Source organism: Oncorhynchus mykiss, chromosome 2, assembly GCF_057628025.1.
Source record: "Oncorhynchus mykiss isolate SJ-2025 chromosome 2, ASM5762802v1, whole genome shotgun sequence".
Classification (NCBI taxonomy): domain Eukaryota; kingdom Metazoa; phylum Chordata; class Actinopteri; order Salmoniformes; family Salmonidae; genus Oncorhynchus; species Oncorhynchus mykiss.
Genome location: NC_143023.1, coordinates 17,960,530 through 17,985,960, shown reverse-complemented (window position 1 = coordinate 17,985,960; position 25,431 = coordinate 17,960,530). Strand labels below are relative to the sequence as shown.

Genomic DNA, 25,431 nt, shown 5'->3' with positions numbered 1-25,431 from the left:
GAAATTATTGAGTTTTAGTTCAATCTGTCAGGGGGCGACAGGACTTCCCATCAAGAATAAACAAGTTACAAGTTACAAAGTTGATTCGACACATGCACCGGATACAACAGGTGTAAAATAGTATGAATGCAAATATATATATAATACATATATATATATGTGTATATATATATATATATATATATATATACACAAGTTACAAGTTTCAAGTTGTAATATATATATTTGCATCATCGTGGTTCTTCAACTTATATCCTACTTCTTGTTTTTTATTATATTATTATTATTATTATTAGTAATAATATATATATATATATATATATATATATATATATATATATATATATATATATATATATATATATATATACAGTCAGTGTGAGCACCTTATTCAGTGTGCAGGGGTACTGGAGTGGTTGAGGTGGGTTTAAACTTAAAAGGTGACTGGTAGCAGGATATACATGTTAACAGGGCTGAAAGTGACTGGTAGCAGGATATACATGTAAACAGGGCTGAAAGTGACTGGTAGCAGGATATACATGTTAACAGGGCTGAAAAGTGACCGGTAGCAGGATATACATGTATACAGGGCTGAAAAGTGACTGGTAGCAGGATATACATGTTAACAGGGCTGAAAGTGACTGGTAGCAGGATATACATGTAAACAGGGCTGAAAGTGACTGGTAGCAGGATATACATGTTAACAGGGCTGAAAAGTGACCGGTAGCAGGATATACATGTATACAGGGCTGAAAAGTGACTGGTAACAGGATATACATGTAAACAGGGCTGAAAAGTGACTGGTAGCAGGATATACATGTAAACAGGGCTGAAAAGTGACTGGTAGCAGGATATACATGTAAACAGGGCTGAAAAGTGACTGGTAGCAGGATATACATGTTAACAGGGCTGAAAAGTGACTGGTAGCAGGATATACATGTAAACAGGGCTGAAAAGTGACTGGTAGCAGGATATACATGTTAACAGGGCTGAAAAGTGACCGGTAGCAGGATATACATGTAAACAGGGCTGAAAAGTGACAGGTAGCAGGATATACATGTAAACAGGGCTGAAAAGTGACTGGTAGCAGGATATACATGTAAACAGGGCTGAAAAGTGACCGGTAGCAGGATATACATGTATACAGGGCTGAAAAGTGACCGGTAGCAGGATATACATGTATACAGGGCTGAAAAGTGACTGGTAGCAGGATATACATGTAAACAGGGCTGAAAAGTGACCGGTAGCAGGATATACATGTATACAGGGCTGAAAAGTGACCGGTAGCAGGATATACATGTATACAGGGCTGAAAAGTGACTGGTAGCAGGATATACATGTAAACAGGGCTGAAAAGTGACTGGTATACATCAATAATCATTTTAGCAGCAGTGTAGGTGTGTAGTTGTTAGCCATTTAACAGTTTTATGGCCAGGGGGTAGAAGCTGTTTAGGAGTCTGTTGGTCTGGGCCTTGATGCACTGGTACCGTCTGCCAGACGTGAGCATGGAGAACAGCCCATGTCTCGGGTGGCTGGAGTCTTTGACCATTTCTGGGGATTTTCTCAGACAGATAATGTACTTCCTGGATGGCTGGGAGTTCGCCCCCAGTGACGTGTTGGGCCGTCTGCACCACCCTCTGTAGGGCCTTCCAGTTGAGGGCGGTGCAGTTGCCATACCAAACGGTTCTACAACCAGTTAGAATGCTCTCGATGGTGCAGCTGTAAAAGTTTCTTGTGATCTGAGGGGCCATGCCAAATCCTTTCAGCCTCCTGAGGGAGAAGAGACACTGCAGTGCCTTCTTCACAACTGTGCTGGTGTGAAGGGAGCATGTTAAGTCCTCAGTGATGTGGACAAAGAGGAACTTGAAGCTCTTGGCCCTGTCCACTACAGCCCTGTTGATGTGGGTGGCCCCCATGTTTCCTATAGTCCACAAACAACTCCTTGGTCTTGCTGATGTTGAGGGAGAGGTTGTTGTCCTGGCAGCGTGTCTTGAGGGTCAGTGTGGCGGAGGTGTTGTTACCTACCCTCACCCCCTGAGGGTGGCCCGTCAGGAATTCCAGGAGCCAGTGGCAGAGAGAGGTGTTCAGTCCCAGGGACCCAAGTTTGGTGACGAGGGTAGTGTCGTGTCTTTGGCTCTGCCGGATTAAGTGATATAACATGCTATTCTATAAAACAATTTCTCCGTAATTAATATTACATGATTGAGCTAATCATGTAAATGTAATTAACTAGAGAGTCGGGCACCACGAAATAATATTTATAGAGCTGTTATCTTCCGAATAAACTCTTAAAGACCTAGTAATATTTTACATCAATAGCAGTCAATATTAATCGTCATCTTAATTCAGTCTCATCTGAAAGTTGTAAATTCTTAGTTATCTACACGAACCCTGGCTAACAAGTTGAATCAGCAATGCAAAATTGTGTTTAATTATTTATTTACTAAATACCTAACTAATCACACAGAATTACACACAATTAAATCATAACTTGATTACAAATTACGTCATAAAGGAAAACGTCCCTGGTGGGCAGAACAGATATGACTGAAATTGCATCGTCTGTATATCTGTTGAGGCGGTATGCAAATTGGAGTGGGTCTGTAGAGTGACTGGGATGATGGAGTTAATGTGTGCCATGACCAGCCTATCAAAGCACTATATGATGACAAACAATGGCATTAACAATTATCAAATAGTTGCTTTGCTTTAAGCCACAAACATCTAGTTCATGGAGTTCCACCTAAAAACACAACCACTACCACCCACACCCACACACCCACACACACACACACACATATATACATGCACACATACATAGTAAAATATTAGCTAAAATAAATATAAAGAGAGGACATCAAACTATTGCTAAAGAGTAGTACCACTACCAGTGACTTTGCTGATAAATACTTTGTTGAGGGAAAATGTACATGATACGATTGTGATGTGTTGTTGTCTCACCTAGCCACACTACATGACCAAAAGTATGTGGACAATTGCTCGAAGAACATCTCATTCTAAAATCATGGGCATTAATATGGAGTTGGTCCCCCCTTTGCTGCTATAACAGACTCCATTCTTCTGGGAAGGCTTTTCACTAGACGTTGGAACATTGTTCTGGGGACTTGCTTCCATTCAGCCACAAGAGTATTAGTGAGGTCAGGCACTGATGTCGGGTGATTATGCCTGGCTCACAGTCGGCGTTCTAATTCCTCCCAACTGTGTTCGATGGGGTTGAGCTCAGGGCTCTGTGCAGGTCAGTCAAGTTCTTCCACACCGATCTCGACAAACCATTTCTGTATGGACCTCGCTTTGTGCGGGATTATGAGTGGCGCAGCGGTCTAAGGCACTGCATCGCAGTGCTAGAAGCTTCACTAAAGGTCCGGGTTTGATCCCGGGTTGTATCACAACCGGCCGTGATCTGGAGTCCCATAGGGCGGTACACAATTGGCCCAGGGTCGTCCGGGCTAGGGGAGGGTTTGGCCGGGGTAGGCCGTCATTGTAAATAAGAATTTGTTCTTAACTGACTTGCCTAGTTAAATAAAGGTTAAATAAATAAATACAAAAATTGTGCACAGGGTCAGTGTCATGCTGAAACAGGAAAGGGCCTGCCCCAAACTGTTGCCACAAAGTTGGAAGTCTAGAATGTCATTATATGCTGTAGCGTTAAGATTTCCTTTCACTGGAACTAATGGGCCTAGCCCCAACCATAAAAACAGCCCAGACAATTTTTCCTCCACCAAACTTTACAATTGGCACGATGCATTGGGGCAGGTAGCATTTTCCTGGTATCCGCCAAACCCAGATTCGTCCGTCGGACTCCCAGATGGTGAAGCGTGATTCATCACTCCAGAAAACGCGTTTCCACTGGTTGTGTGCGGCTGCTTGGCAATGGAAACCCATTTCATGAAGCTCCTGGCGAAGTTGTGCTGAAATTGCTTCCAGAGGCAGTTTGGAACTCGGTAGTGTGTTGCAACCCAGGACAGACTATCTTTACGTGTTACATGCTTCAGCACTTGGCGGTCCCGTTCTGTGAGCTTGTGTGGCCTACCACTTTGCGGCTGAGCTGTTGTTTCTCCTAGACGTTTCCACTTCACAGTAACAGCACTTACAATTGACCGTGGCAGCTCTAGCAGGGCAGAAATTTGATGAACTGACTTATTGGAAAGGTGGCATCCTCTGACGGTGCCACGTTGAAAGACACTGAGCTCCTCGGTACGGCCATTCTACTGCCAATGTTTGTCTATGGAGATTGCATGGCTTTGTGCTCGATTTTATACACCTGTCTGCAACGGGTGTGGCTGAAGTAGCCAAATCCACCAATTTGAATGGATGTCCACATACTTTTGTATATATAGTTTATCTTAAGATGAATAAGAGCGTCTGCTAAATAACAAAAATGTAAATGTAAAACGTGAGTAAATATAAAGAAAACAGAGAAGCAGTAAGTAAGAACAATCTTTTATTTGTGTTTTCGGGAAAGTTCAACGACATCCCCATTGCCAGCACTGAGTGGGCTGGAACAGTGGACACCACCGGTGCAGATGGGTAGCTGTAGTTCAAGAAAAGTCACTATAAGAGTTATCATCATCCACGTCAGGGAGATCAGGAACAACATCCAGTTGGGAGAGCATACATACAGTCACTGAGGTGAAAATAGGCTGCAGAAAACCAAGAGGAAAACTGTGGCTAGCGTGCATAGTCCATACACAACTAGAGAACTGAACAGACGTGAGATGAGCCAGCGAGATTGTGGAATCCATGATCAACAGAGAAACCAAGATGGCCGCCATCCTCTGGGAACTGTGTTTCAGAGAAGTCCGGATAGAAACTGTCCGTAGGGGTTATGAACAAACCAGCGGCCCTCGACGGACCAAAACAGGATGTACATGGTGCAGGGCAGGAAGTGACATAAAAACCGGGATGCATGTCTGAATAGTCTCTCTGTGAGGATAGCTTGAGATCAAAGATGCTTCAATACAAAACAAATCATGTTCATCCAAAGAAATAAAATCATTCAATTATATATAACAGCAACAATAAAGGGGGGTAACAATAATCATTATAATAGTAATGGTAGTTATTTATAACATGGTCGTTGAGGAAAAGAAGCACTATGACTGGGTTGACTGGGCCCTTTCTCTCCCCTGGGTTTAGTGAGTCGGTAGGGAAACACGACACTATGTGGATACTAAGACGATGCTCAACAACACAGAAATGCCGGAGAACTGACAGAAAGTATCAGCAACCTTAATAAGTCAACATTTAAAATTTTGGCTTTTTTATTAGTCCCAGAAATCTGAGAATTTAACACCATTCCGATCGATGGGGAGAGTAATAATAGCATCATCTCGAATGATAACCTATTCCCTGGGTATATGGGAGAATAGGGTCACATTTGATATGACACCCTACCACAAACCCCATCTCCTGGAATACATTTGCATATACGCAATCATACACGCATCTCATCTCTGCAACATTCACACTTAGCATATACCTATGTAAAATACACAAACTGGTATATTCAATATAGACAATATTTATCTTCTACCAATAATAAGAATGCTATCTAAAATCATGAATATAGTACAATAACACAAGTGTGCTTTTTCCTGGGTAGTTGGTGGACTATTTAGGAGGGTGTGAAGACATTGTGGTATTATGTATACAATCTAGAACCACAGAGACCGGTTGTTAGGATTGGTTAAAGGTAAAAGTAGCCTTTTCGTGATTGGTTGTAAGCGACATTAACCTTGTTGGGATTGGATCAATTCGATATAAAAAACATAGGAAGGAAAAAAACATCACAATGCAGAGAGAAGATCAAAACGGTCCACTGTAACCAGAACAACTAAAAAATCCTACCAACCCAGCTTGGGCAAGATATTCTATATCAGTTAGAACTGACAGCAATCTAAAAGGACAAAAAGTGACAGAAAGAGAGCGAGAGAGAGAGATGGCCAAGGGCTCATCAATATGAGTTCATAGTATACATAATAAAAACTAACAGTCGCCCCATCCATTAGCTGTAGTGTGATTGAATGCCCTGCTAGTCTTGGGGTCACATAATACAATTCTCTATATGACAGAGGAGATAGTGCAGCTGTAAGAGCTGTTGCACCAAAGCCCAGACATCTAGACAACTACTAAACAGTCCAAACTGTTAAAGGTTGCAAAAGTTGTAACAATATGAAGGACTTGTTATTTACAAACACTGGACAAGTGCTGAAGATTGTGCTGGGTTAATAGTGTTTCTCCCATTTCTCTCTCGCTCTCTCTCTCTTTCACTTTCCTACCATTTCAGCCCAAACCCCATCAGTTAGAAACACAACAAAGAAAACAAATTAAGTGCTTGAGTAAAATCCACAAAGAAATGTTGAACTGTACAATTTTAAAATCATTTTGCTCTCTATTTTACAGTTTAAAATGGCCACCTTGCCTCCTAGTCCCTGACTCTGAATCCTGTCTAAAAATCCCTGTCTAACACCTCTAAAATAGCATCTCCTTTATCAATTTACTTTAAAAAGATATTTTGTCATAGCCCTCCATTTCTCTATATCTTACATCTTTCCCATTCATATAGAAAATATACAAAAATGATTTCCAAAATTTGCTCCCCCTCTAGTCTTAATATAAAAATATACAATTCTCCGATATCAAAATCCTCAAAGTCACGTCTTCTCTTCTTTCGTCTAAAGGGGCAACAGTCCTCCGGATTATGTAATCTCTCTGTCCCTAACCTTTAACCCTGCCCACTCTGACATCATCAAAATGTGACACCTGAGCTTCTTTATATCACCCTTGTCATCGTCTCATACATTCATCATCATCATCATCGTTTTCATCATCATGTCACCCCATTCCACCCATCAGTTTCTTCTCTTTCTCCTCCTCTTCTTCACTGGTCTCCATGGCGATTCTCATATTTGTTGAGAATGTTGCGGCAGCGACCGAGCTCCTTCCTCATGTCAGCCACTTCCTGTCTGAGTGCCTGGTTCTCTCTCTCCAGGAAGGCGGCGCGGACAGAGATTTGGTTTTCCTTCAAGCGCCGCGCGTCACGAGAACGCTTGGCTGCCTCGTTGTTCTTACACCGCCGGGACCAGTACTTATCATCCTGAAAAAGGGAGACACCGTTAGATACAGAGCTACTGACATTACCTTGTAGAAAATCATCTGACCCTGGACCAGAGGTTAGGGACAACTTCTACCAACTCTTAATACTTCTACCTACTCTCTGACTACCAACCTTGAGGTCTGCTGGCACCAGCATCTTGCGGGCCTTCTTGATCATGGGCTGTGGTTTGAGTTCGTCCTCGCTGAAGCGGTGTCTGCGGGGGTCGAAGGCGTCCTGGCCGGGCACGCTGGACAGAGCCACGTCGGCCGCGTCGGGTTCAAAGCCACCCATCACATCTGGACCGTTGGATGTGGGCGTCATGAGAGGAGTGCAGGACGAAGAGGAGACAGAGGAACCAGGCGAGCCGCAGTCGTCGTTCATGCTCGATTGACTGCCTCCTGAAAGAGAGAGAATCGGTTGTTATTTTCTTATTAAACCTTTATATGAACCAGGAGATTCCATGTAGATACATTATAACTCACTGACCCCTCAGGTCCATCAGAAAGCAATAACACACAGCATTTATCTGCAAGTCAAAATCTGTAAAGTAAAAGAGCTGTAGAGCTGATAGGCTGCAGTTACAGACCATGTCCACCAGGTGGTGGAAGGGAGCTACTCTCTGCTCTGAGAAACTAATAAACAGGAACGTTTTTCTCCCTGCATTCAAGTGTGAATTCTACAGACCAACGTCTTTCCAAGTATCGTGAGCATGAGTTTCACTTCAATATGAATCAATTATCATGGAGAAATTGAACTCAAATGGGAACTTTACATATGCAAGAGCACTATTCTCAAGTTTTCTTGTGTATAAACATTCAATATCACCCTTTTAGTCAGAGTATATATTTCAATCCTGGTTTAATATTATTATCAACATGCCCAGACTCCTATAAGGCTGGTTTTGACAGTTTTCTTGAAATGTTTCTAAAACTGTTATACAACTGTCACCCCACCCCTTGAAATCAGTTCTTTAAAGCTCACTCATCCCCTTTGGGGCCTAATGCACATAACACCTTGACATTCCTATCATAAAGACTCCAACCAGCCTTTTCCTTTTCCTATTCCTCCTTTACGAGAACACAATCAGAACACAGCCTACACTACACCCACCTCCAGTTAAGTCAATGGTCAGGTGTCTGAATGAAAACTCAAATCAGATCATTACAAATACGTTCTCCTGTCTTGCCTCATAATTTGTGTTACACTGTAACGACTATGTAGCAAACACATCATCCAACCCGCAATATCAATTTTGGCTCCATCAATTCTTCTTTTACATTAATATCCGATTTGTCTTGTAAATGTGAAAGTGTGGTACTTAACTCATGTCTAAACTGTCTAAAGTGTATTATTGTGACATGTGACATTGGAATAAAACTGAAATGCAGCGAAAAAACAACCAGTTTATGAAGGGTTAAATACAATGGCTACTGACATTCCCCATCTACTGTACAGCACCACATCTTAATCATTACTATCTCTGTAAATCTCTCTCTTCTGCATTCAAACATTCCATTTGAACTTCAGTATCAGCAGGCAATGGGAACCTCTTCCTCCCCCCTCGCCCCCTCCCTCTCCCTCCCACCCTCGTGCCTCTCCGCTCCTCCCAGTCCTCCGCTTGGCCCTCCTCTCGTTCTCCTGCTCCAGTGCTCACAGCCTCGGCACGTGAAGGGACGCTGCACGTGCACATTGCTGTAGCGTGTGAGGTGAGGAGAGGAGAGATTTAAAGACACGCGATCACAAGCATTCACTACACACACCTACTTCCTCTCCTTATCTCTGTCTCGATCTCCCTGTGTACAGTAAGACCGTAGTGTTCAGTAAATGGCTGGTTGGACCTGAATTGAACATAAACCAACCAAACCAAACCCCTTTGTCAGTGCTGTGAGATGCATTTGTTAAATGTCTCCTCTGTCTCTTTCTCTCAGGCAGCCTAAATGTTAAACTTAGATCAGTGTGAAGGGTAGTTTGTAGCCTACAGGAAATTCCTGTCGTTGCTTTCTCAACCCCTCCTTGTTGTTCCCTCTCTGTCAAGTTAACTCAGCGTTAAGGGATTCCATTTGGCTTCACAGAAAATGATGCTTGGTCACCATAGGAGAGGAGTTCAATATGAGTACTGAGGACAACTTAAAGAGCTGAATCACATGAAGACTTTGTGCAGACTTTACTACAGCCTTCTCTCTAAGGACATAACCATCCTGTATACAGGGTCACCATGGTAACTGCCATGTCACTGATCCTCCATTTTAGTCCTTCATCTAGTTGCCACTTCACAAGGCCAAAACAACATGGCACCATAATCCTTGCTTCATTTGGCCAAACTGGACCACTGAATACATTGTCGATACCATGTCAACTACGATACATTCACCAATCACCCACCACCCCTACAATCCCTTTCCATAGAATCAGCATTAACCATCTCATCTCCACCCCTCTCCCCATGTTCCTACTGAAGATGTGTACAATAAACAGATGTACAATGTTCCGTATTGTATCCATGGGATAAAATCATCATAGAAATCCCTGTATGTTGCCCTCCCCTCCTCCGACAACCGGTTCGGGTTACTCACCATAGTCAAGTCCTCCCTGCATGTTGGACTGGGCCACCTCCAGGCCGATGAGCGACGGGGAAGATGAGGATGACGAGGAGGAGGCTGAAGAGCAGGGTGGGGGCGATGAGGGGGGACACTGGGAACTCTGATTGGGCACCGCCGACTGGGAACTCTGGGATGGGATCTGGGCTGTACTGGAACTGTTCTGGCCGTGGACTCCGCCCATGCCGTTCTCTGTGAGGAATTCCTCCAGGTCCATGTACTGCAGCTGGAAGAGGCCTCCTTCCACTGGCAGGGTCCTCTCCCACAGGAGGGGTCCCAGGAACGCAGACTGGTTAAATCCTCCAGCTCCTCCTCCGCTGACGTTACTGTTGCTGCTGCTCACCCCGCTGCTGCCGCTACGCATGTTGCAGCCGCCGTTCCCGCCACCCAAGGAGTCCTCATCCATGTCTGTGATGGTTCTGTCTTTGTCTGGGATGGTGGGAGAGAGACAAAACTGAGGTTATTGGTTAGTAAACGATGTACAGGGGTTGGAACTCTCAAGAGTTGTAGTTGTCGCATCAAATGTTTGACCCTTGGTGCTGTCAGAGGTGATTTGGGGATTATAAAAAAAAAAAAAATTTTAAGTGTCATGGTATCCCACTAGATACACTCCCTCAAGTCTGGTTCCTCACAAGGTTTCTTCCATCTACATACACTCTTTGCTTTTTAGTTTTGGGGGGGAATTTATTAGGGTCATATGACAGGATATAATTATCTTATGTCCAAAGCTGTAGGCGTTCTTGTAAACCTATTCAATTTAATTCAATGAGACAAGAGGGTGCTATGGCTCAAGCCTCATAGCTGTTGAGGTCCAGAGGCACAATGATCCTATAGATGTGTCAACTCTATAGATACTGAGAGATAGATGATATCTGTGGAATGGTGTGACCGTTGGATGCATCAGCTGCACTGCTCTGCGCACAAACACCACTGAATGCTTCAGTCAGACCGTAACAGATGGTCATACAAGAAACTGCACAAGAATCCAAATCAGAATGCTGGATGAAAAGCAATATGATTTTTACTACATGTCTGCATGTCTATGTCTATACTTGGTGAGACAAATTAATGTGGTAATATAGGCATCCATGCCACAGGCCTCGCTGGTACTGTTTAGCATGGCAGATATTATACCAAAAGATGTGGTCTTAATCTGCGTGCTAATCTAAAACTATGCCAGGGGATTGGAGGGGCGGAGATTATAATCCATATGAGAACATCATGCTCAGCTCACAGCAGAGTGCAACATGGGATGGCACCATCATTCTATTGGACATTTGGGGGTCATAATTGGACAGTGAGTGACCTTTGTGTTTGGATAAAAGTGTTTGTTATGCTTAATGACCATGTAATAACGTAATGGCATATTGGTTTCCTTACCCTGTAAACTGCCTATGGATAAGGTATGACTGTAGTTTCCCTGGCACTGTTTCCACATGCTAACGTTTTAGCATTTGTGGCACAAATCCTATTCAAGTCATGGGACCGATATTAGCATGTCCAAATCATCCAAAAGTATCTCAAGTTGACTGTGAAGCTCAACAAAGTCACTTATAGATGATTTGAACATGATTACTATCCCATAATATGCTTTCTGGTTTACTGCTCTATACTATAGGAGTGGTTGGATTCGATTAACATTTTCCAAAGAGCATTTGATCCTACACTCTTAGAAACAAGGGTTCCAAAAGGGTTATTTGGCTGTCCCCGTAGGAGAACCCATTTTGGTTGCAAGTAGAATCCTTTTGGGTTCCATGCAGAACCCTCTACATTGAACCCAAAAGGGTTCTACCTGGAACCAAAAATAGTTATTCAAAGGGTTCTCCTATGGGGACAGCCGAAGAACCCTTTTAGCACCTTTTTTTCTAAGAGTGTAAGTTCTGTTCTGAGACAAAGTTTCCTATTGTGGTCCTGACCTGTACTGTCAGAAGTGAAAATACAAAACTGACCATGAATCAGTTCTAAAGGACAACTTCCACCACCATGTATATCCTATGGTGTGTGTTGGTTGCAGAATGTCAATCATGAATCATCATTCAGAGCTGAGCTCTGTACTGAAGAACCACACCAGTATACCTTATCTGTTTTGTTTCCAAACAACAAGTCTGACTGTGGTGCATGTGTCATGTCATGTGCGTGTGACAATGGCAGGGCCAGATATTAAGTTATGCTGGTGAGCACAGCTGTCTTCACTGTACTGTACTCAATTGAGTCAGGCAGACAATAGAGACTGGTAGATATGATTTCATTGAATGTCAGTTACAAAATATGCTAAATAACAGAAATAGGATTGTACCCTGATGAAGACAGCTTGGCTGTCGAAACGTTGGTAAATTATTATTTTTGCATCTGAGCTCGTAGAGTGTGCGGCTCTCCTTTATTTTTAAATAACAGAAAAACAACATTGGCATGCAGTGTCTGTTGTAAGTGCAGCACACAGCAACATTCTTGCACTGTAGAACCTTTAGTGGGAACAGCATGATAACAATGTGCATCAAAGTTCTCACCTTTAACGTCGCAGCAGTCTTTGAGAATTGCACGGTCTCCCTTCATCGGATGCTGCAGGAGGGATTTCAAACTAGCCATGGAGTTGAGGTGTCCACCGCTGATGGAGCCACCAGACTGGTTGCAATTCCCGAACTGCGGGCTAGCGCCGGCTGGGAGGTCCGGGGTCAGGAGCTGGGTGAGCTGCCTGGACATAGTTGGCCGGACCTGGTTGTTGATTAGGATCCTGGGGCGCAGGCGGAGTCGAAATGACTGGCAGATTGATCACCGCTATTTAATTAACGAGAATATTGAATTAACATTTATTATAGTTAGAATTTGGTATAAACCAGGTGCAATATGAATAGTCTATTTGAAATGACATTACAAACTTGTTGAAGTAATATAAAACGCATATGTGAGTGCATATCTCGACAAGATATGAGAACATTAAAGTTTGACTCCCAGGCTCAGTATACCAGTGTAGCCTAATAATAACAAGCAATAGTTGCAAAACGTGTCCCTTTGATTTGTTTAGAATGTCAATAAACATGTTCTTACCTTTCCCTCTATTTAGGCTATGAAGTGTTCTTATATCCACTGTTGTATCATTATAATAGACCGTATTCCAGTAGATATGGTGCAACACTATATTATTTTAAATCCCCGGTGCAGATCAAGATGTTATTCTCCAATAGAGACCAGTTGTAAAACGTCAAACTAATGACTGGTGCCCATGGTCAATTCAAAGGTGGACAAAATAAAATCCGAGCTGGAGATCAATAAATTGTTGTCGAAAAATATCCTGAGTTGATCAACACCCCAAAAAATGACGATTCAAATATGATCAAAATGAAACTCGAAGCAAGGAAAAAGAATGTCCTAGTCCACAATGCCAAATGAACAAATAATGAAGAGCGAAAAGCGGAGAAGGCTCTGAGTACGCGCACTATTTGTCGGGTGACAAGCTGTATTACTTTTTTCTTTAAGCTTTCCTGTCGCTCTATCGTTCTTTCGGGAGGGGGGGTCTTCTTTTCACCCGCGTACTTTGTGTAGCCAACGTACTGAAGCACGGGCTTGGATTTGGGCTGCGCGACGGCTGTCCTCTCAGCTGGAACGAACACGGGCAGTTCACGTGACGTCACAACTCATAGGGCAAGGCGCGAGAGAAAGCATGATTGGCTTATTTGTTCAATATGCATGACAAACACACAACCCCCCTCGTGCCACACCTCGAGGGGGCACGCCAAGCACTTGTTGTTTGTATGCTCATGGACAGACGGACAACAAATGGACAGTTAGCAATCACCCGCCACCGTTATCATCATGACTTTGAATGAACGTCTTTAAAACATATCCTCTATAGAACGTTAATCTAGGCATACAGATTATTGCCCAAATAGAATGCCAATGTGATTATTTCATTATAATGGCAATGGGCCTTGCGCCATTCTATGAGCAAGCAACTGAGTGTAGACTACAGTTTTCCCAGTCCGCTTGTAATCCAGAGAAAACGTGAGTGGCTGCCGGGTTTTCAGGCGAAAGGAACACAGCAGCACGTTGCTTCCTAAAAGCAGAATAGCTGTAATAGCGCACATGGCCCAGTCACGAGGAGGTGCAACCCTTATGCATGTTGCTCTAGTTTCGATTGGTTGGAGAAAATAATGTCTCCTCCCCTAGTGAGCGCTTATTGGAAATAACTAGGCCACCCGCCCCGCCCTACGGATTCCCCCCATGCTACGGCCGCGTGAGACCGATTCAAAGCAGAACAGCGCGAGGTGTCTGCAGGACTGTATTTTAACCCACAGTCAAAGAGCCACAGGAAATTGTTTCCTTTTTGTTGACTGCTAGTCGGACATTGGAAAAACAATATTTAGACAGATCCCAGGAACAATATACATCCTTCTGAGGATATTACTGTGTGTACCAGACACTTGTTTTCTTTACAAATAGACATATGCCAACAGCATGAGTATAATTAATGGGGAAACAATTGATACACTGATTGATGATAAACTATCATACATGTGTTTACTGCAAAACGAACCTTGCATGCCTTTATGCCTGACCTAGTCATGATAATTAATCTGTTAGAACAATTTGAGAAGGTTTGAGAGAGCATAGAACAGACCTACAGAAGAGGTAGTTAGAATATAGAAAAGACTGACAATGACCTTAAATTACATTCACATGGTCTAAAAATTGTTTTCTATTTTAAATCATAATCAATTTTGCTTTAAGATATAGTAGGCTCTTGTTATTGTGGCAGCACCATCTCACCAGGTTAAATGTACTTAGCGAACAAAGGTGACTCTGATTTGATAGGTAGGCTATAATATGCTTCTTCGGCTGTAGGCCTACATGACATGTGGAAAATGCACTAACACACGAACAGACCATGGTATCTAGAAATTAAAATGATAGTTAGCATTTCATGTTTCTTTTTGTATTTAGACATGAATTATTGATGTTTAGTAGTATTTGGTGTTGAAACAGCGGGAATAAGTATAATGAAGCGAAATGTGCATATCTCTCTATAGCAGTAGGTATGACAGTGCTGCTGCCACCTAAAAAATACTTAAGTCAAACCAGAACAACAGACCACAGCTGTCATATTTCATTAAGGTGAACTCTAATACTGTAGTCTACATTACAATAGCCTATATTCACACAAACTAACAGAACTAGGTCAGTAGGGCAGCCATTACTGCCTTGCAATTCTGTATGAAGACTATGTATGTATGCATTTATGTTGATGTTCTATCTGTGTCGTACACAAATAGATTTATCTCACACTCGCATGCAAGCATGAGCCTGCAAACACACACACACATTTGTACACACTGGTCACTCACAAGCACGCACGGCTCAGACGTGCGCACTCACTGACACTAGCACTCACTGACACACACAGCTCAGACATGGACACTGCACGTTTCCGACTCTTGAATCCACCCCCTATTGGTGTAAAATCCATGTGACTGCCACACTCTAAAACACAGGGGCCAGAGTACAGTGAGCAGAAATGAGGTGCCTAATGCCATCTAGTGGATTTAACATAATACTGTAGGCTGTAGATGTCCATTATTTATTTATTTTGGGTGGTTGTGAGTTGTGGCTGTTTCAAATTGGGGTCATGGAAAGCAAAGCAACAAAAAAAAGCATTTCTGGTCGAATATACAACATTAATTGGATTGACCTGCCAATAAGTTGGATAACCATAGTGGTGCTGGATAACTATAGTTGTGCTGGATAACTATAGTTGTGTTGGATAACCATAGTGGTGTTGGATAACCATAGTGGTGCTGGATAACCATAGTTGTGTTGGATAACCATAGTGGTGTTGGATAACCATAGTGGTGTTGGATAACCATAGTGGTGCTGGATAACCATAGTTGTGCTGGATAACTATAGTTGTGTTGGATAACCATAGTGGTGTTGGATAACCATAGTGGTGCTGGATAACCATAGTTGTGTTGGATAACCATAGTTGTGTTGGATAACCATAGTGGTGTTGGATAATCATAGTGGTGTTGGATAACCATAGTGGTGCTGAATAACCATAGTTGTGTTGGATAACCATAGTGGTGTTGGATAACCATAGTGGTGTTGGATAACCATAGTGGTGTTGGATAACCATAGTGGTGTTGGATAACCATAGTGGTGTTGGATAACCATAGTGGTGTTGGATAACCATAGTGGTGTTGGATAATCATAGTGGTGTTGGATAACCATAGTGGTGTTGGATAACCATAGTGGTGTTGGATAACCATAGTGGTGTTGGATATTCATAGTTGTGCTGGATAACTATAGTGGTGTTGGATAACCATAGTGGTGTTGGATAACCATAGTGGTGTTGGATAACCATAGTGGTGTTGGATAATCATAGTTGTGCTGGATAACTATAGTGGTGTTGGATAACCATAGTGGTGTTGGATAACCATAGTGGTGTTGGATAACCATAGTGGTGTTGGATAACCATAGTTGTGTTGGATAACTATAGTGGTGTTGGATAACTATAGTGGTGTTGGATAACCATAGTTGTGTTGGATAACCATAGTGGTGTTGGATAACCATAGTGGTGTTGGATAACCATAGTGGTGTTGGATAACCATAGTGGTGTTGGATAACCATAGTGGTGTTGGATAATCATAGTTGTGCTGGATAACTATAGTGGTGTTGGATAACCATAGTGGTGTTGGATAACCATAGTTGTGTTGGATAACCATAGTGGTGTTGGATAACCATAGTGGTGTTGGATAACCATAGTGGTGTTGGATAATCATAGTTGTGTTGGATAACCATAGTGGTGTTGGATAACCATAGTGGTGTTGGATAACCATAGTGGTGTTGGATAACCATAGTGGTGTTGGATAATCATAGTGGTGTTGGATAACCATAGTGGTGTTGGATAATCATAGTGGTGTTGGATAATCATAGTGGTGTTGGATAACCATAGTGGTGTTGGATAATCATAGTGGTGTTGGATAACCATAGTGGTGTTGGATAACCATAGTGGTGTTGGATAACCATAGTGGTGTTGGATAACCATAGTGGTGTTGGATAACCATAGTGGTGTTGGATAACCATAGTGGTGTTGGATAACCATAGTGGTGTTGGATAACCATAGTGGTGTTGGATAACCATAGTTGTGCTAAGTTGAAATGTATTTGTATATCCATGATGACATCCTGAAATCCATCAGGCCCACACAGCTGTTTACCTATATCTGGGACAAAACTATTATACTGATTTTGGTATTTGTAAAATTCTTCTCATTATAGAGTCAATACCCACATGATTAGTTATCAGTAACTATGCCGTTCTTCATCATTAGCCTTACATGATACATGGAGAAAAAGCACAGCAGAGAACACTTATGTTTTATTCAATGCTGAAGTATAATCAACAACTATCTTTGTTTTAAGTAAATAAAGTGATAGAAATGTACTTAGAACTATTCTTTTTCTTTAGAAGATAAAACAAGGCCTGACAGGGTTATGAACATGATTGCAACTCAGCAAAAAATAAGAGAAGAGGACAGGATAGAATCCAGGTTTGGCAGGTAGACAGATAGAGTTAAACACACATTAATACATGTAATCATAACTGCTTTTGCTACTATGAAGGAACAGTGAAAGCTAAATAAAGTACTTTGTGAAAAGAGAAAAACAGCAGTGATAAGATATTAACACAATATACGTTACAGTGAGCTGTGTTCATCCTGTCTTGATCTCAATATCTTGGTATAAAAGCTACAATTGTTTCCACAGGCATGAAAATTAAATCAAGTCATGATTAGCAAGGCTTTTTGTAAGATACACTTTTTTGTCTGGAAGTGGTATTCACTTCAATCTATTAAGATTCTCAAATGTATTTTTAAAGACGTGATTAAATCACTGGGGACATTTTTCAGGACTTTGTTAACTTACGGTTAAAACACGTCCTTTTTAATCGTCACATAGTGAGTTCACAACCTCCGCAACAAACTGACCAAAAAACACACATGCACCGACAAACAGACTGCCTCTCTACCAACCAGAAGTCTGTGTCCCACCCTCTCCCTACTCCTACTAAATGCACTTTTTACATTAAAAAATCCCCAAAGGGGCTCTAGGTGAACATCAACAAGACATAGTACACAGCAGAGACAGAGTTATCATACAGCTAGGGGTATAGAAGGGATGCTAGTAAGGCTGAGGGGGTAGAGTTAAATTAGCAGGTCAAATCACCTAAACATGTCTAATAACTGCACAGTGTCAGCCAAGCATAGTGTCAATGCACTTAAGGGTTAATGATCATATGAAAACAGTCAAGTCTTTCAACATCCTCCCATACAGTTGGATGGAAGAATTCAGGGTGATCCTTGGTTGATCTACAGTAGTTCATGTTGTTAAAACACTTGTTCTAACAGTCAGTGAGTTGAGTTGATGAGGTCCAGACAGACACCAGACCAATTTAAAACACCCCCCCCCCCCCCCCCAAAGGCTTTTGTTTTTAAAAGTCCATCTTCTTCTATGTATAGTCCAAAACTGATAACCTCTCCCTTTCCTATCAATGAAAATCTAAACACGACTACCTTAGAATTCAGCAAGCTCAGTATCTGTACTCTGTAAGCAGGGAGTGCGACATCTCCCCCTGCTCCTCTCTGCTCTTCCTCTCCCCCGCCCTCTTGGACAACTTCAGGCGGATAGCGCCACCTCGTGGAAGTCCCTTGGCCCGATGTCGGCAGGTCACCTTGTGCCTGCGGAGGAGGGGGGCGTTCCAGAAGCGAGCAGAGCAGCGTCTGCAGGAGAAGGACCCTCGGGCGCGATGAGTCGCCCGGTGGATGAAGGCTTCCAGGAGCCTGTGAGACTGCTTCCCACACACACCGCAGCACAGACGCTCCTGGGGGGACAGGACTCTCTGGGTGTGTTTAGCTGCCCTGTGGGCTAGCAGGCCGGCCTGGCGGGCGAACATGGCGTGGGGACAAATGGAGCAGGCAAAACGTTTCACTGGGACTTTGAGAGATGACAGGATTTGTATCTTCATCCCTCTTGTTGTGACCAGCTCATATCCTCCCCCTCCTGCTTCCCCCCCTCGTCTAATCTTCAACAGAATCTTTTTCTTCCTCAGCTGTTTTTGCAAAACAGACCTCCTCTTCCTCTGGTCTTTCCTCTCCTCGTCTCTGACGAAGCCTGAGGACTCCCCCCACATGTCCCCCCTTCCCTCCCTCCTGTCGGACTTTCTCTTCTTCTTGTGCCTCCTTATGCCATCGTGTGATTGGATGTTCCTGTGATGTGGTTGCTGGGACTGTGGCTCTGAACGGTGGAGGTGATGTGAAGAATGGTGGTGGTGGTGGTGGTGGTGGTGGTGATGGTGGTCGGATGGCAGCTCCGTGAGGGGCTGGAATGGAGCTGTGGTGTGAAGGGTGTGACTACTGGACCCAGCTGGGTAAATGTGCTCCCCTTTCACCCTTGCTGGGGAATGCTGGTGCTGAGGGGGCATGATTGTGGAGTTGGGTGGCAGGGGCTGAGAGTAGGGAGGGATGCTGGAGGCTGAGGAGTGGGCCGTACCAGCATCATAGAAAAGGGGGGAGTAGCCAGCTGGGGGCTGAGGTGGCTGTTGTTGATGACTGTGGGTGACAACACTGTGACTCTGCTGCCCCCCGTGGCCTTCAGTGGAAGGTGCCATCTGAAGAAGGGCGTTGGTGGCTGCCTCGCTCTCTGACGCAGTCCCACTTACTCCACCACCAGCTGCACTGTTTACCCCTGAACCACTGCCGTCCCCTTGTGCGTTGTCAGGGCCGGTGCGGGCCAGGCCGTGCTGCGACAGCCTGTGTCGAGTGAGGCTGTTGGAGTAGGCAAAGGCCTTCCCACACACCTCGCAGCTGAACAGCTTCTCACCTCCGTTCTCATGGACCGTCTGGTGATGAGCCGTCAGGTGGAAGTGATGACGGAAAGACTTCCAGCATATGGCACAGGTGTAGAGCCTGGGCGGGGGCTGGCTGTTGGAGCCTTGAGGCTTGACATCTTGGGGGTATGAATAATAGGAGGAGGAGCTGTTTCCTTGGTTCTGTTCCCTGTCTTGGCCCATTCCACATGACGGGTTTGTGTTGAAGTTGTTGAGGTTCTCCCCTCCTGGTGTTGTGGGGACCTCTTCCAGCTCCCCTTTCTGATGGAGTTTCCCGTGCCTCTTGAGGCTCTGGGAGTAACCAAACTCTTTCCCACACAGGCTGCACTTGTAGTTCTTCTCCCCAGAGTGAACGGTGTGGTGCTTGGTGAGGTGGAAGGCCTCTCTGAAGTGCTTCCCACATGTACTGCAGCGGTGGGGCTTCTCCCCAGTATGGACACGGTCGTGCCTACGCAGGGTCTCGCGGCGTGCAAACCCCCTACCGCAAACACTGCACAGATATGGCCGCGGGATGTTGCTCGACTCCCTGGGAGCTCTGGGGGTGTACTGCCTGCGTTTAGGGGGAGCGTTGGGGTCTTTGGGCTTTCTGGGTTTCCGGGGACGTTTTGGTTTGGCAGCAGGGTTCTGTGGATCATTCCCCTGCTGTTGGTTGTGGTTCATATTACCACTCATACCATCCTGGTTCCCTGCTCCTCTATAGGTCTTATCCATCCCAGATGTGGATGAAGGGGACCCCAAGGGGCCTAAGTCCAGCCCCCCCAACAGCCCTCCGATGATATCCCTCCTATCGTCGCCTCTGTTCCCACTGTTCATATCACAGTTGGCGGCAGCTGCAGCGGCGATGGCTGAGATGGCGTTGTTGACAGAGCTGGTGACGTCGTCTTCAGAGTCATCCAGGAGAGAGGACAGGGGGAGGTGCTGCTGGTGGTGATGTTGGGTTTGACTCTGAGGGTGGGGGTGCAGCGTCGGGGCCAATGGTGCCTTCCTCAGCGCCGGGCCCACCATCCCACTGCCACAGGGGGAGGCTCCAGAGTAACACGGAGACGGGTTACCTTGAGAACGGTGGTCGTCATGGTAGCCTGTGTAACGATTCCGAGAGTAATCAGTGGGGTATTTACCATCTGGCCTGTCCCTGCTGTTAGCATTCCCTCCCCTCTCTGACTGAAACAGACCACCATCACACCCTAGCCTTGACTTCTGACCTCCCTCACCTCCCATGATCACACCCTCTTCATCTTCCTCAGTTTTCCCATAAATCACCCCTCTACTACCCTGGTAATCCCCACCTCCTCCACCTTCTCCTCCGCCCCCTCCTCCCATTCTGCCCTCCCCTACAGCTCCTTCCTTGCTGCTGCCCTGTTGTTTTGATGCCCTACCTGGCTTGCCGCATGTGCCAGAGGCAGCATGGTTGAGTAGAGAGGTACTCTCACGGAAGCATCGACCGCAGGCTGGACAGCGGAAGGGCTTGTCCTGGTGAATCTTCTCGTGTCGCGTCAGCGACTCACGGCGGTTGAAAGCCCGGGAGCAGATGCTGCAGCCATACGGGCGAGCCTCTGAGTGGATGACGCCATGCTGGAGGAGGTGCCCCTTTTTCTTGAAGTGCTTGCCACAATCTGAGCAATTGAAGGTCTTGTCAGGGCTGGGGCAGGAAGATGAGGCCTGGACTGAGTTGGAAGATTGTTGGGAGGACAGTGAGTTAGACTGAGAGTTCAGATCCTGGGTGGAGTGTTCCTGGGTGGAGTGTGGGAGAGTGGGGTCAGTTAGTGGTTGGATATGAGTCGGGTTTGGGTTAATGCTGGCATTATTGCTAGTACCTGCTGCCGTAGACTCATGCATACGCAGGTGCCTGCGAAGGCTGGAGAGGTGAGTGAAGGTTTTTCCACACTCACCACAGTTATAGAGGGGCTCAGTGTCAGCCTGTGTAGATGCAGATGGCATGGAGCCCATGTTATCAGGTTTGGATAGGTGAGAACCATTAGTAACCAGGACTGATGCTGCAGTGGAGGAGGGGCCAGAGGAAGAGGAGGATGAGACAACTGATGATGAAGATGAGGATGATGAAGAGGCAAGGAGGGATGGATCTCCTCCCAAACCTGACATGCCAACCCCTCCGCCCCCCCCAACCAGCCCTGGAGAGGGGTCGTGGCCCAGCCCCCCTGCACTGCTGCTAGCATTGGGGTTCCCACTACTGTGGCCGCTGCTGCTGTTACTGCCGCCATCTGACTTCCTCTGTGGCAGGTAGCCAGCCATCGCTTTCTTCCTTCTACTGCTGCTGCTTCCGCCCCCACTGCTGTCCCCCTTGCCGTCATCCTTGGAGAGGGACAGATGAAGCGGCAGGGGGAGCGGCAGGCCTGCTTCCTGCTGCATCAGAGAGGCCAGCTGGTTGGAGGAGAGCACTGGGATGCCCTGGAAGTCAAAACCACCCAGGGAAGAGGGCTGGGAGCCTGGGTGTAGGGGGTGGTGAGGGTGGGAGTGCGAGTGGGGGTGGGACAGGGTATGGGGAGGCAGCTGCTGCTGCTGTGGAGGCTGCTGTTGCTGTGGCTGAGCGGTAGAGAGGGAATGCGAATGAGAGGAATGCAGAGCTGGAGGCGGAGCAAGGCCTGAGCTGGATCCCTCACTCTGACCTAAACCTATCCCCAGGTGGTTGTGGGTTCCCTGTTGAACCAGAAACTGCTCTAAGCTAGTGTTAGCAGGCACCCCAGAGAGAAAGTACTGATTAGCAGCTAGCATGCAACTGAACTGCTGATGAAGACTCCGTGCATCAGACTGGGCCCCAACCAGCTGGTGTCCCAGAGAGGTGACTGTACTGCTACTGGGGGGATTGTTAGTTACCACTGAACTGGATGGGGAGGGGGAAGAGGATGAAGGGCCAGGTGATGCTTGGGGGACAGAGAGGCCTGGATGCAGAGGGGGTGGTGGAGGGGGGGCAACTCCCAATCCCCCAGCACCCCCACTACTGCTACCCCCAGAAAAGTGCTCGAAGCGGCCGACCCCAGAATGCAGTTGCTCCTGTGCCAGAGCTGCCTCTGTCGGGTGGAAGGAACGCAGGAACTGTGGGTAGCCCGACACATGGCTTGAGCTGCTGCTACTCATCTTGCTTGACTTGGATCTTGAGCTTTGTGAGGACGAAGAAGGTTGTTGTTGTAGAGGGGGAGGAGGGGCGCTCATTTTGGCAAAAATAGAGGCAGAATCGGAAAAGGCGTTGCTTCTGGCCCCTTGGAGGGACCCAAGGCCTAGCCCAGACAGGAGAGCTCCTGAGGTCTCGGCCTGCTGTTGTTGTTGCTGCTGGAGCTGGTGCTGGTGAAGCTGCACCTGCTGCTGATGCTGTAGCTGTCGTTCTAACCCAAGGCCTTTGAACTGATGGGCCTGGTGTCCGCTTAACATCTCTATTATGTCCAAATTGTATTTTCCAAATTGGAACATCTCCCACTCACTGGCACATGGGGGTGCAGGAGCCACACCTCCAGCACCAGGAGCAGCGACAATGATCCCACCACTGCCGCCAACGGACGAGCTTCGGCCGAGGGATCCTGCAGTGCCACTATTTGACCTGGAACTGCCTGAGTCGCCTCGGCTCGATCCCGAACTCCGCCCAATAACACTGCCGGTCCCCCCTGTTCGCGCACTTCGGCTGCTGCTACTTCCGCCCGATCGTCCACTGCCCCCACTCTCCATCCAACAGGAGAGGGAGCAAGTGTGTGGGGAATGGGGTTATTTAGTGTAAAGGGTATTTTTTCTCAAACGCAAACAGTTCTCACAGTTCTTTTCAACGTGGATACCGTATTCTCTTTTTATCTTGATGGGTTGGTGCCATTTTATTTAGTCTTAAACACTTTGTACAGTTTCATGGGGAGAAAAGGCCTTGTTTTGGTGTGCAATTGTTGTTGTTTGTTGGTCTCTTGGTATTTTATGGTACAGAACAATCTTTATTAGAGAGCATTTCAGTCAACAGCTGTTGGTTGGCTGTTTCAGTTACAGTGTTTCATCCATATCATCGTTTCCCTTCATCCACGTCAGTTTATTCACTCATTCTCTGGGAAGAGATGATGTTTTCTTCTCCTCACTGAAAAACAGAGACTACATTTGTCAAAATAGATATTTCTGTTTGATAAAAACTGTTAAATTAAAGAGCTTACATTTGTAAATACACCAACATTTGTACCATTATGATACACCAAAGTGTGTAGGATAAAATACAATTTTCTTTAGCTTAAAATAAATTCACACAACAAAAAAAGGTATATAATATATACACACATATATAGAGAGAGATATTTTTTTAAACAATGTATTTTTTAAATTATTGAAAAGGGATAAAGTAGGTGATGAAAATGCAATCACGAACCTTGAACATCACATTCATCGATGCCACAAAACAAATTACACATGGTTTTGTTAACAATGTGTATATTTATGTTGTATTATCCAGGGCGCAATTGAAAAAGAGACCTAGGTCTCAATATGTCGCACCTGTTAAAATAAAGGTTAGATAAAATAAAACGTAGTAATTATATATTTTTTCAAATGTCAGTCTTACTAAAATTAATCGTTTTCCAAATGTAAGTATAGTATGCTGAATGACTATTTTATTACTACTGTTATTCTAATGTATTTATTGTTTATTACTAGAGTATTACTACTGCATATAGTTTCTTATGAACTGAGTGAGCACTGTCACATGTTTTAAGTCCCCCTAACTGTAAATAAAACATTAATTATTATGAATTATTATTGCATGTTTATAAGACGTCGGCGAAATATTGATCAAGTTATGGAAAATCTTACCTTTGAATGTTGACAGGTGTCAATGAGTCAAAATATGTTTCCCCGACAGCGGAGGGAGATGGATTTTATTTCCCAATCGCATCTTTTTGATTACCTTTCACATTAGTAGTGTAGATGACCAATCCTGTGTGGAGGACAGAAATTCAGAATCAGCAACTGTTATTCAGCCACTGCAAAAATTGCATAATTGCACAATACTAGCTACGGGAACTACTAACTTTGGGTTGCACATTGCTTTGACAAACATTGGGGGTTTTGCAAAGAAGCGCTTACATGCAAAACTGACAGCTTTTGGTATAACATTCTGCTATTTAGCTAGCAGATATCGCATGCAACCCATTCAAATACACAACACACACGGCTTGCTATCTATAGCATAAAAAAATATGCATTCAAAAGTCAATGAATGCCTCTTGGCAGAATGAAATACGAAATTGATTATTTACCTACACATTCAAGTACAAGTTCAGGATGAGGCCTGTCACGCCTTCCTACCATCTAGCTATCATTCGCTTAGCTCTCCATTTCTGCGTACTGTTTTCGACTCGTTAGCCATAGCCATGTTCACTGATGCTGAGCTAGGTGAATGCTCGGCTCCCTTTCGCTTTTAAATACTCAGTATTTGAGTCTGCAACCTTTTCCTCGCCATTTGACAGCATCAATCCCCATTGGTAATGATGAGTTGGTGATGTTTTTGTCGGCTTAAATGTTTTGGACGGTCGGTTATAATTTTGGGGGGGTAAAAGGGAATGACGTGTGCTCACTTAACATTGGTCCTTTCCGGCCCGTGAAATATTTCCGGGTAGCATAACCTGTGGTTCAGTAGTTGTTTTGGATAGCAAGCATGCTATCTATAGCTAACTGATATTTTGCATTGAATTATTCTTATTTACATTTAGTAAAGATTTTTTATGGTATATTATGTCAAGTAGTCACCCGTATAGGTATCCGAATGACAAATAATGTGATAAAAATCCGTCAGAAATAGATTCAGACTCTGCGGGAGGTTGAAGCCATTTTAACTGGCTTCATGCTGCAGCTGGGCATAGCATTCAC

At 44.7% G+C, this 25,431-nt stretch overlaps 2 protein-coding genes across 10 annotated transcripts; both read right to left on the bottom strand.

Moving 5' to 3' along the window:
• Positions 1–4,449: 4,449 nt before the first annotated feature.
• Positions 4,450–13,794, bottom strand: LOC110536998 (D-box binding PAR bZIP transcription factor b). 2 transcript variants are annotated; one of them, XM_021622695.3, is made up of 5 exons: positions 12,760–13,794; positions 12,222–12,489; positions 9,691–10,143; positions 7,235–7,515; positions 4,450–7,117 (listed from the first exon to the last, which is right to left on the bottom strand). In XM_021622695.3, the coding sequence occupies exons 2-5, from the start codon at positions 12,412–12,414 to the stop codon at positions 6,902–6,904; spliced, it is 1,143 nt and encodes a 380-aa protein (XP_021478370.2). In that variant the 5' UTR covers positions 12,415–12,489; positions 12,760–13,794; the 3' UTR covers positions 4,450–6,901. The 2 variants fall into 2 exon arrangements, with proteins under 2 accessions (XP_021478370.2, XP_021478378.2); XM_021622703.3 differs by having other exon boundaries at positions 7,250–7,515.
• A 3,275-nt stretch (positions 13,795–17,069) lies between these two features.
• Positions 17,070–25,422, bottom strand: LOC110534346 (uncharacterized). Of its 8 annotated transcripts, none has more exons than XM_090191314.1 (5): positions 24,822–25,422; positions 24,376–24,499; positions 23,936–24,060; positions 20,967–23,653; positions 17,070–20,669 (listed from the first exon to the last, which is right to left on the bottom strand). In XM_090191314.1, the coding sequence occupies exons 4-5, from the start codon at positions 23,263–23,265 to the stop codon at positions 18,295–18,297; spliced, it is 4,674 nt and encodes a 1,557-aa protein (XP_090047440.1). In that variant the 5' UTR covers positions 23,266–23,653; positions 23,936–24,060; positions 24,376–24,499; positions 24,822–25,422; the 3' UTR covers positions 17,070–18,294. The 8 variants fall into 8 exon arrangements, with proteins under 8 accessions (XP_090047440.1, XP_090047441.1, XP_036796584.1 ...); XM_090191315.1 differs by having other exon boundaries at positions 24,826–25,157; XM_036940689.2 differs by having other exon boundaries at positions 17,070–23,653.
• Between the last annotated feature and the right edge of the window lie 9 nt (positions 25,423–25,431).

Bases quoted from the DNA above. Each gene is read 5' to 3' on its own strand.
- LOC110536998 (XM_021622695.3), bottom strand. From the start codon at position 12,414: ATGTCCAGGCAGCTCACCCAGCTCCTGACCCCGGACCTCCCAGCCGGC. The intron at 10,144-12,221 runs GTGAGAACTTTG...CCACCATCCCAG, and splicing joins AGACTGCTGCGACGTTAAAG to ACAAAGACAGAACCATCACA. The intron at 7,118-7,234 runs GTAGGTAGAAGT...TCCCTTTTTCAG, and splicing joins TCAAGGTTGGTAGTCAGAGA to GATGATAAGTACTGGTCCCG.
- LOC110534346 (XM_036940689.2), bottom strand. From the start codon at position 23,265: ATGGAGAGTGGGGGCAGTGGACGATCGGGCGGAAGTAGCAGCAGCCGA.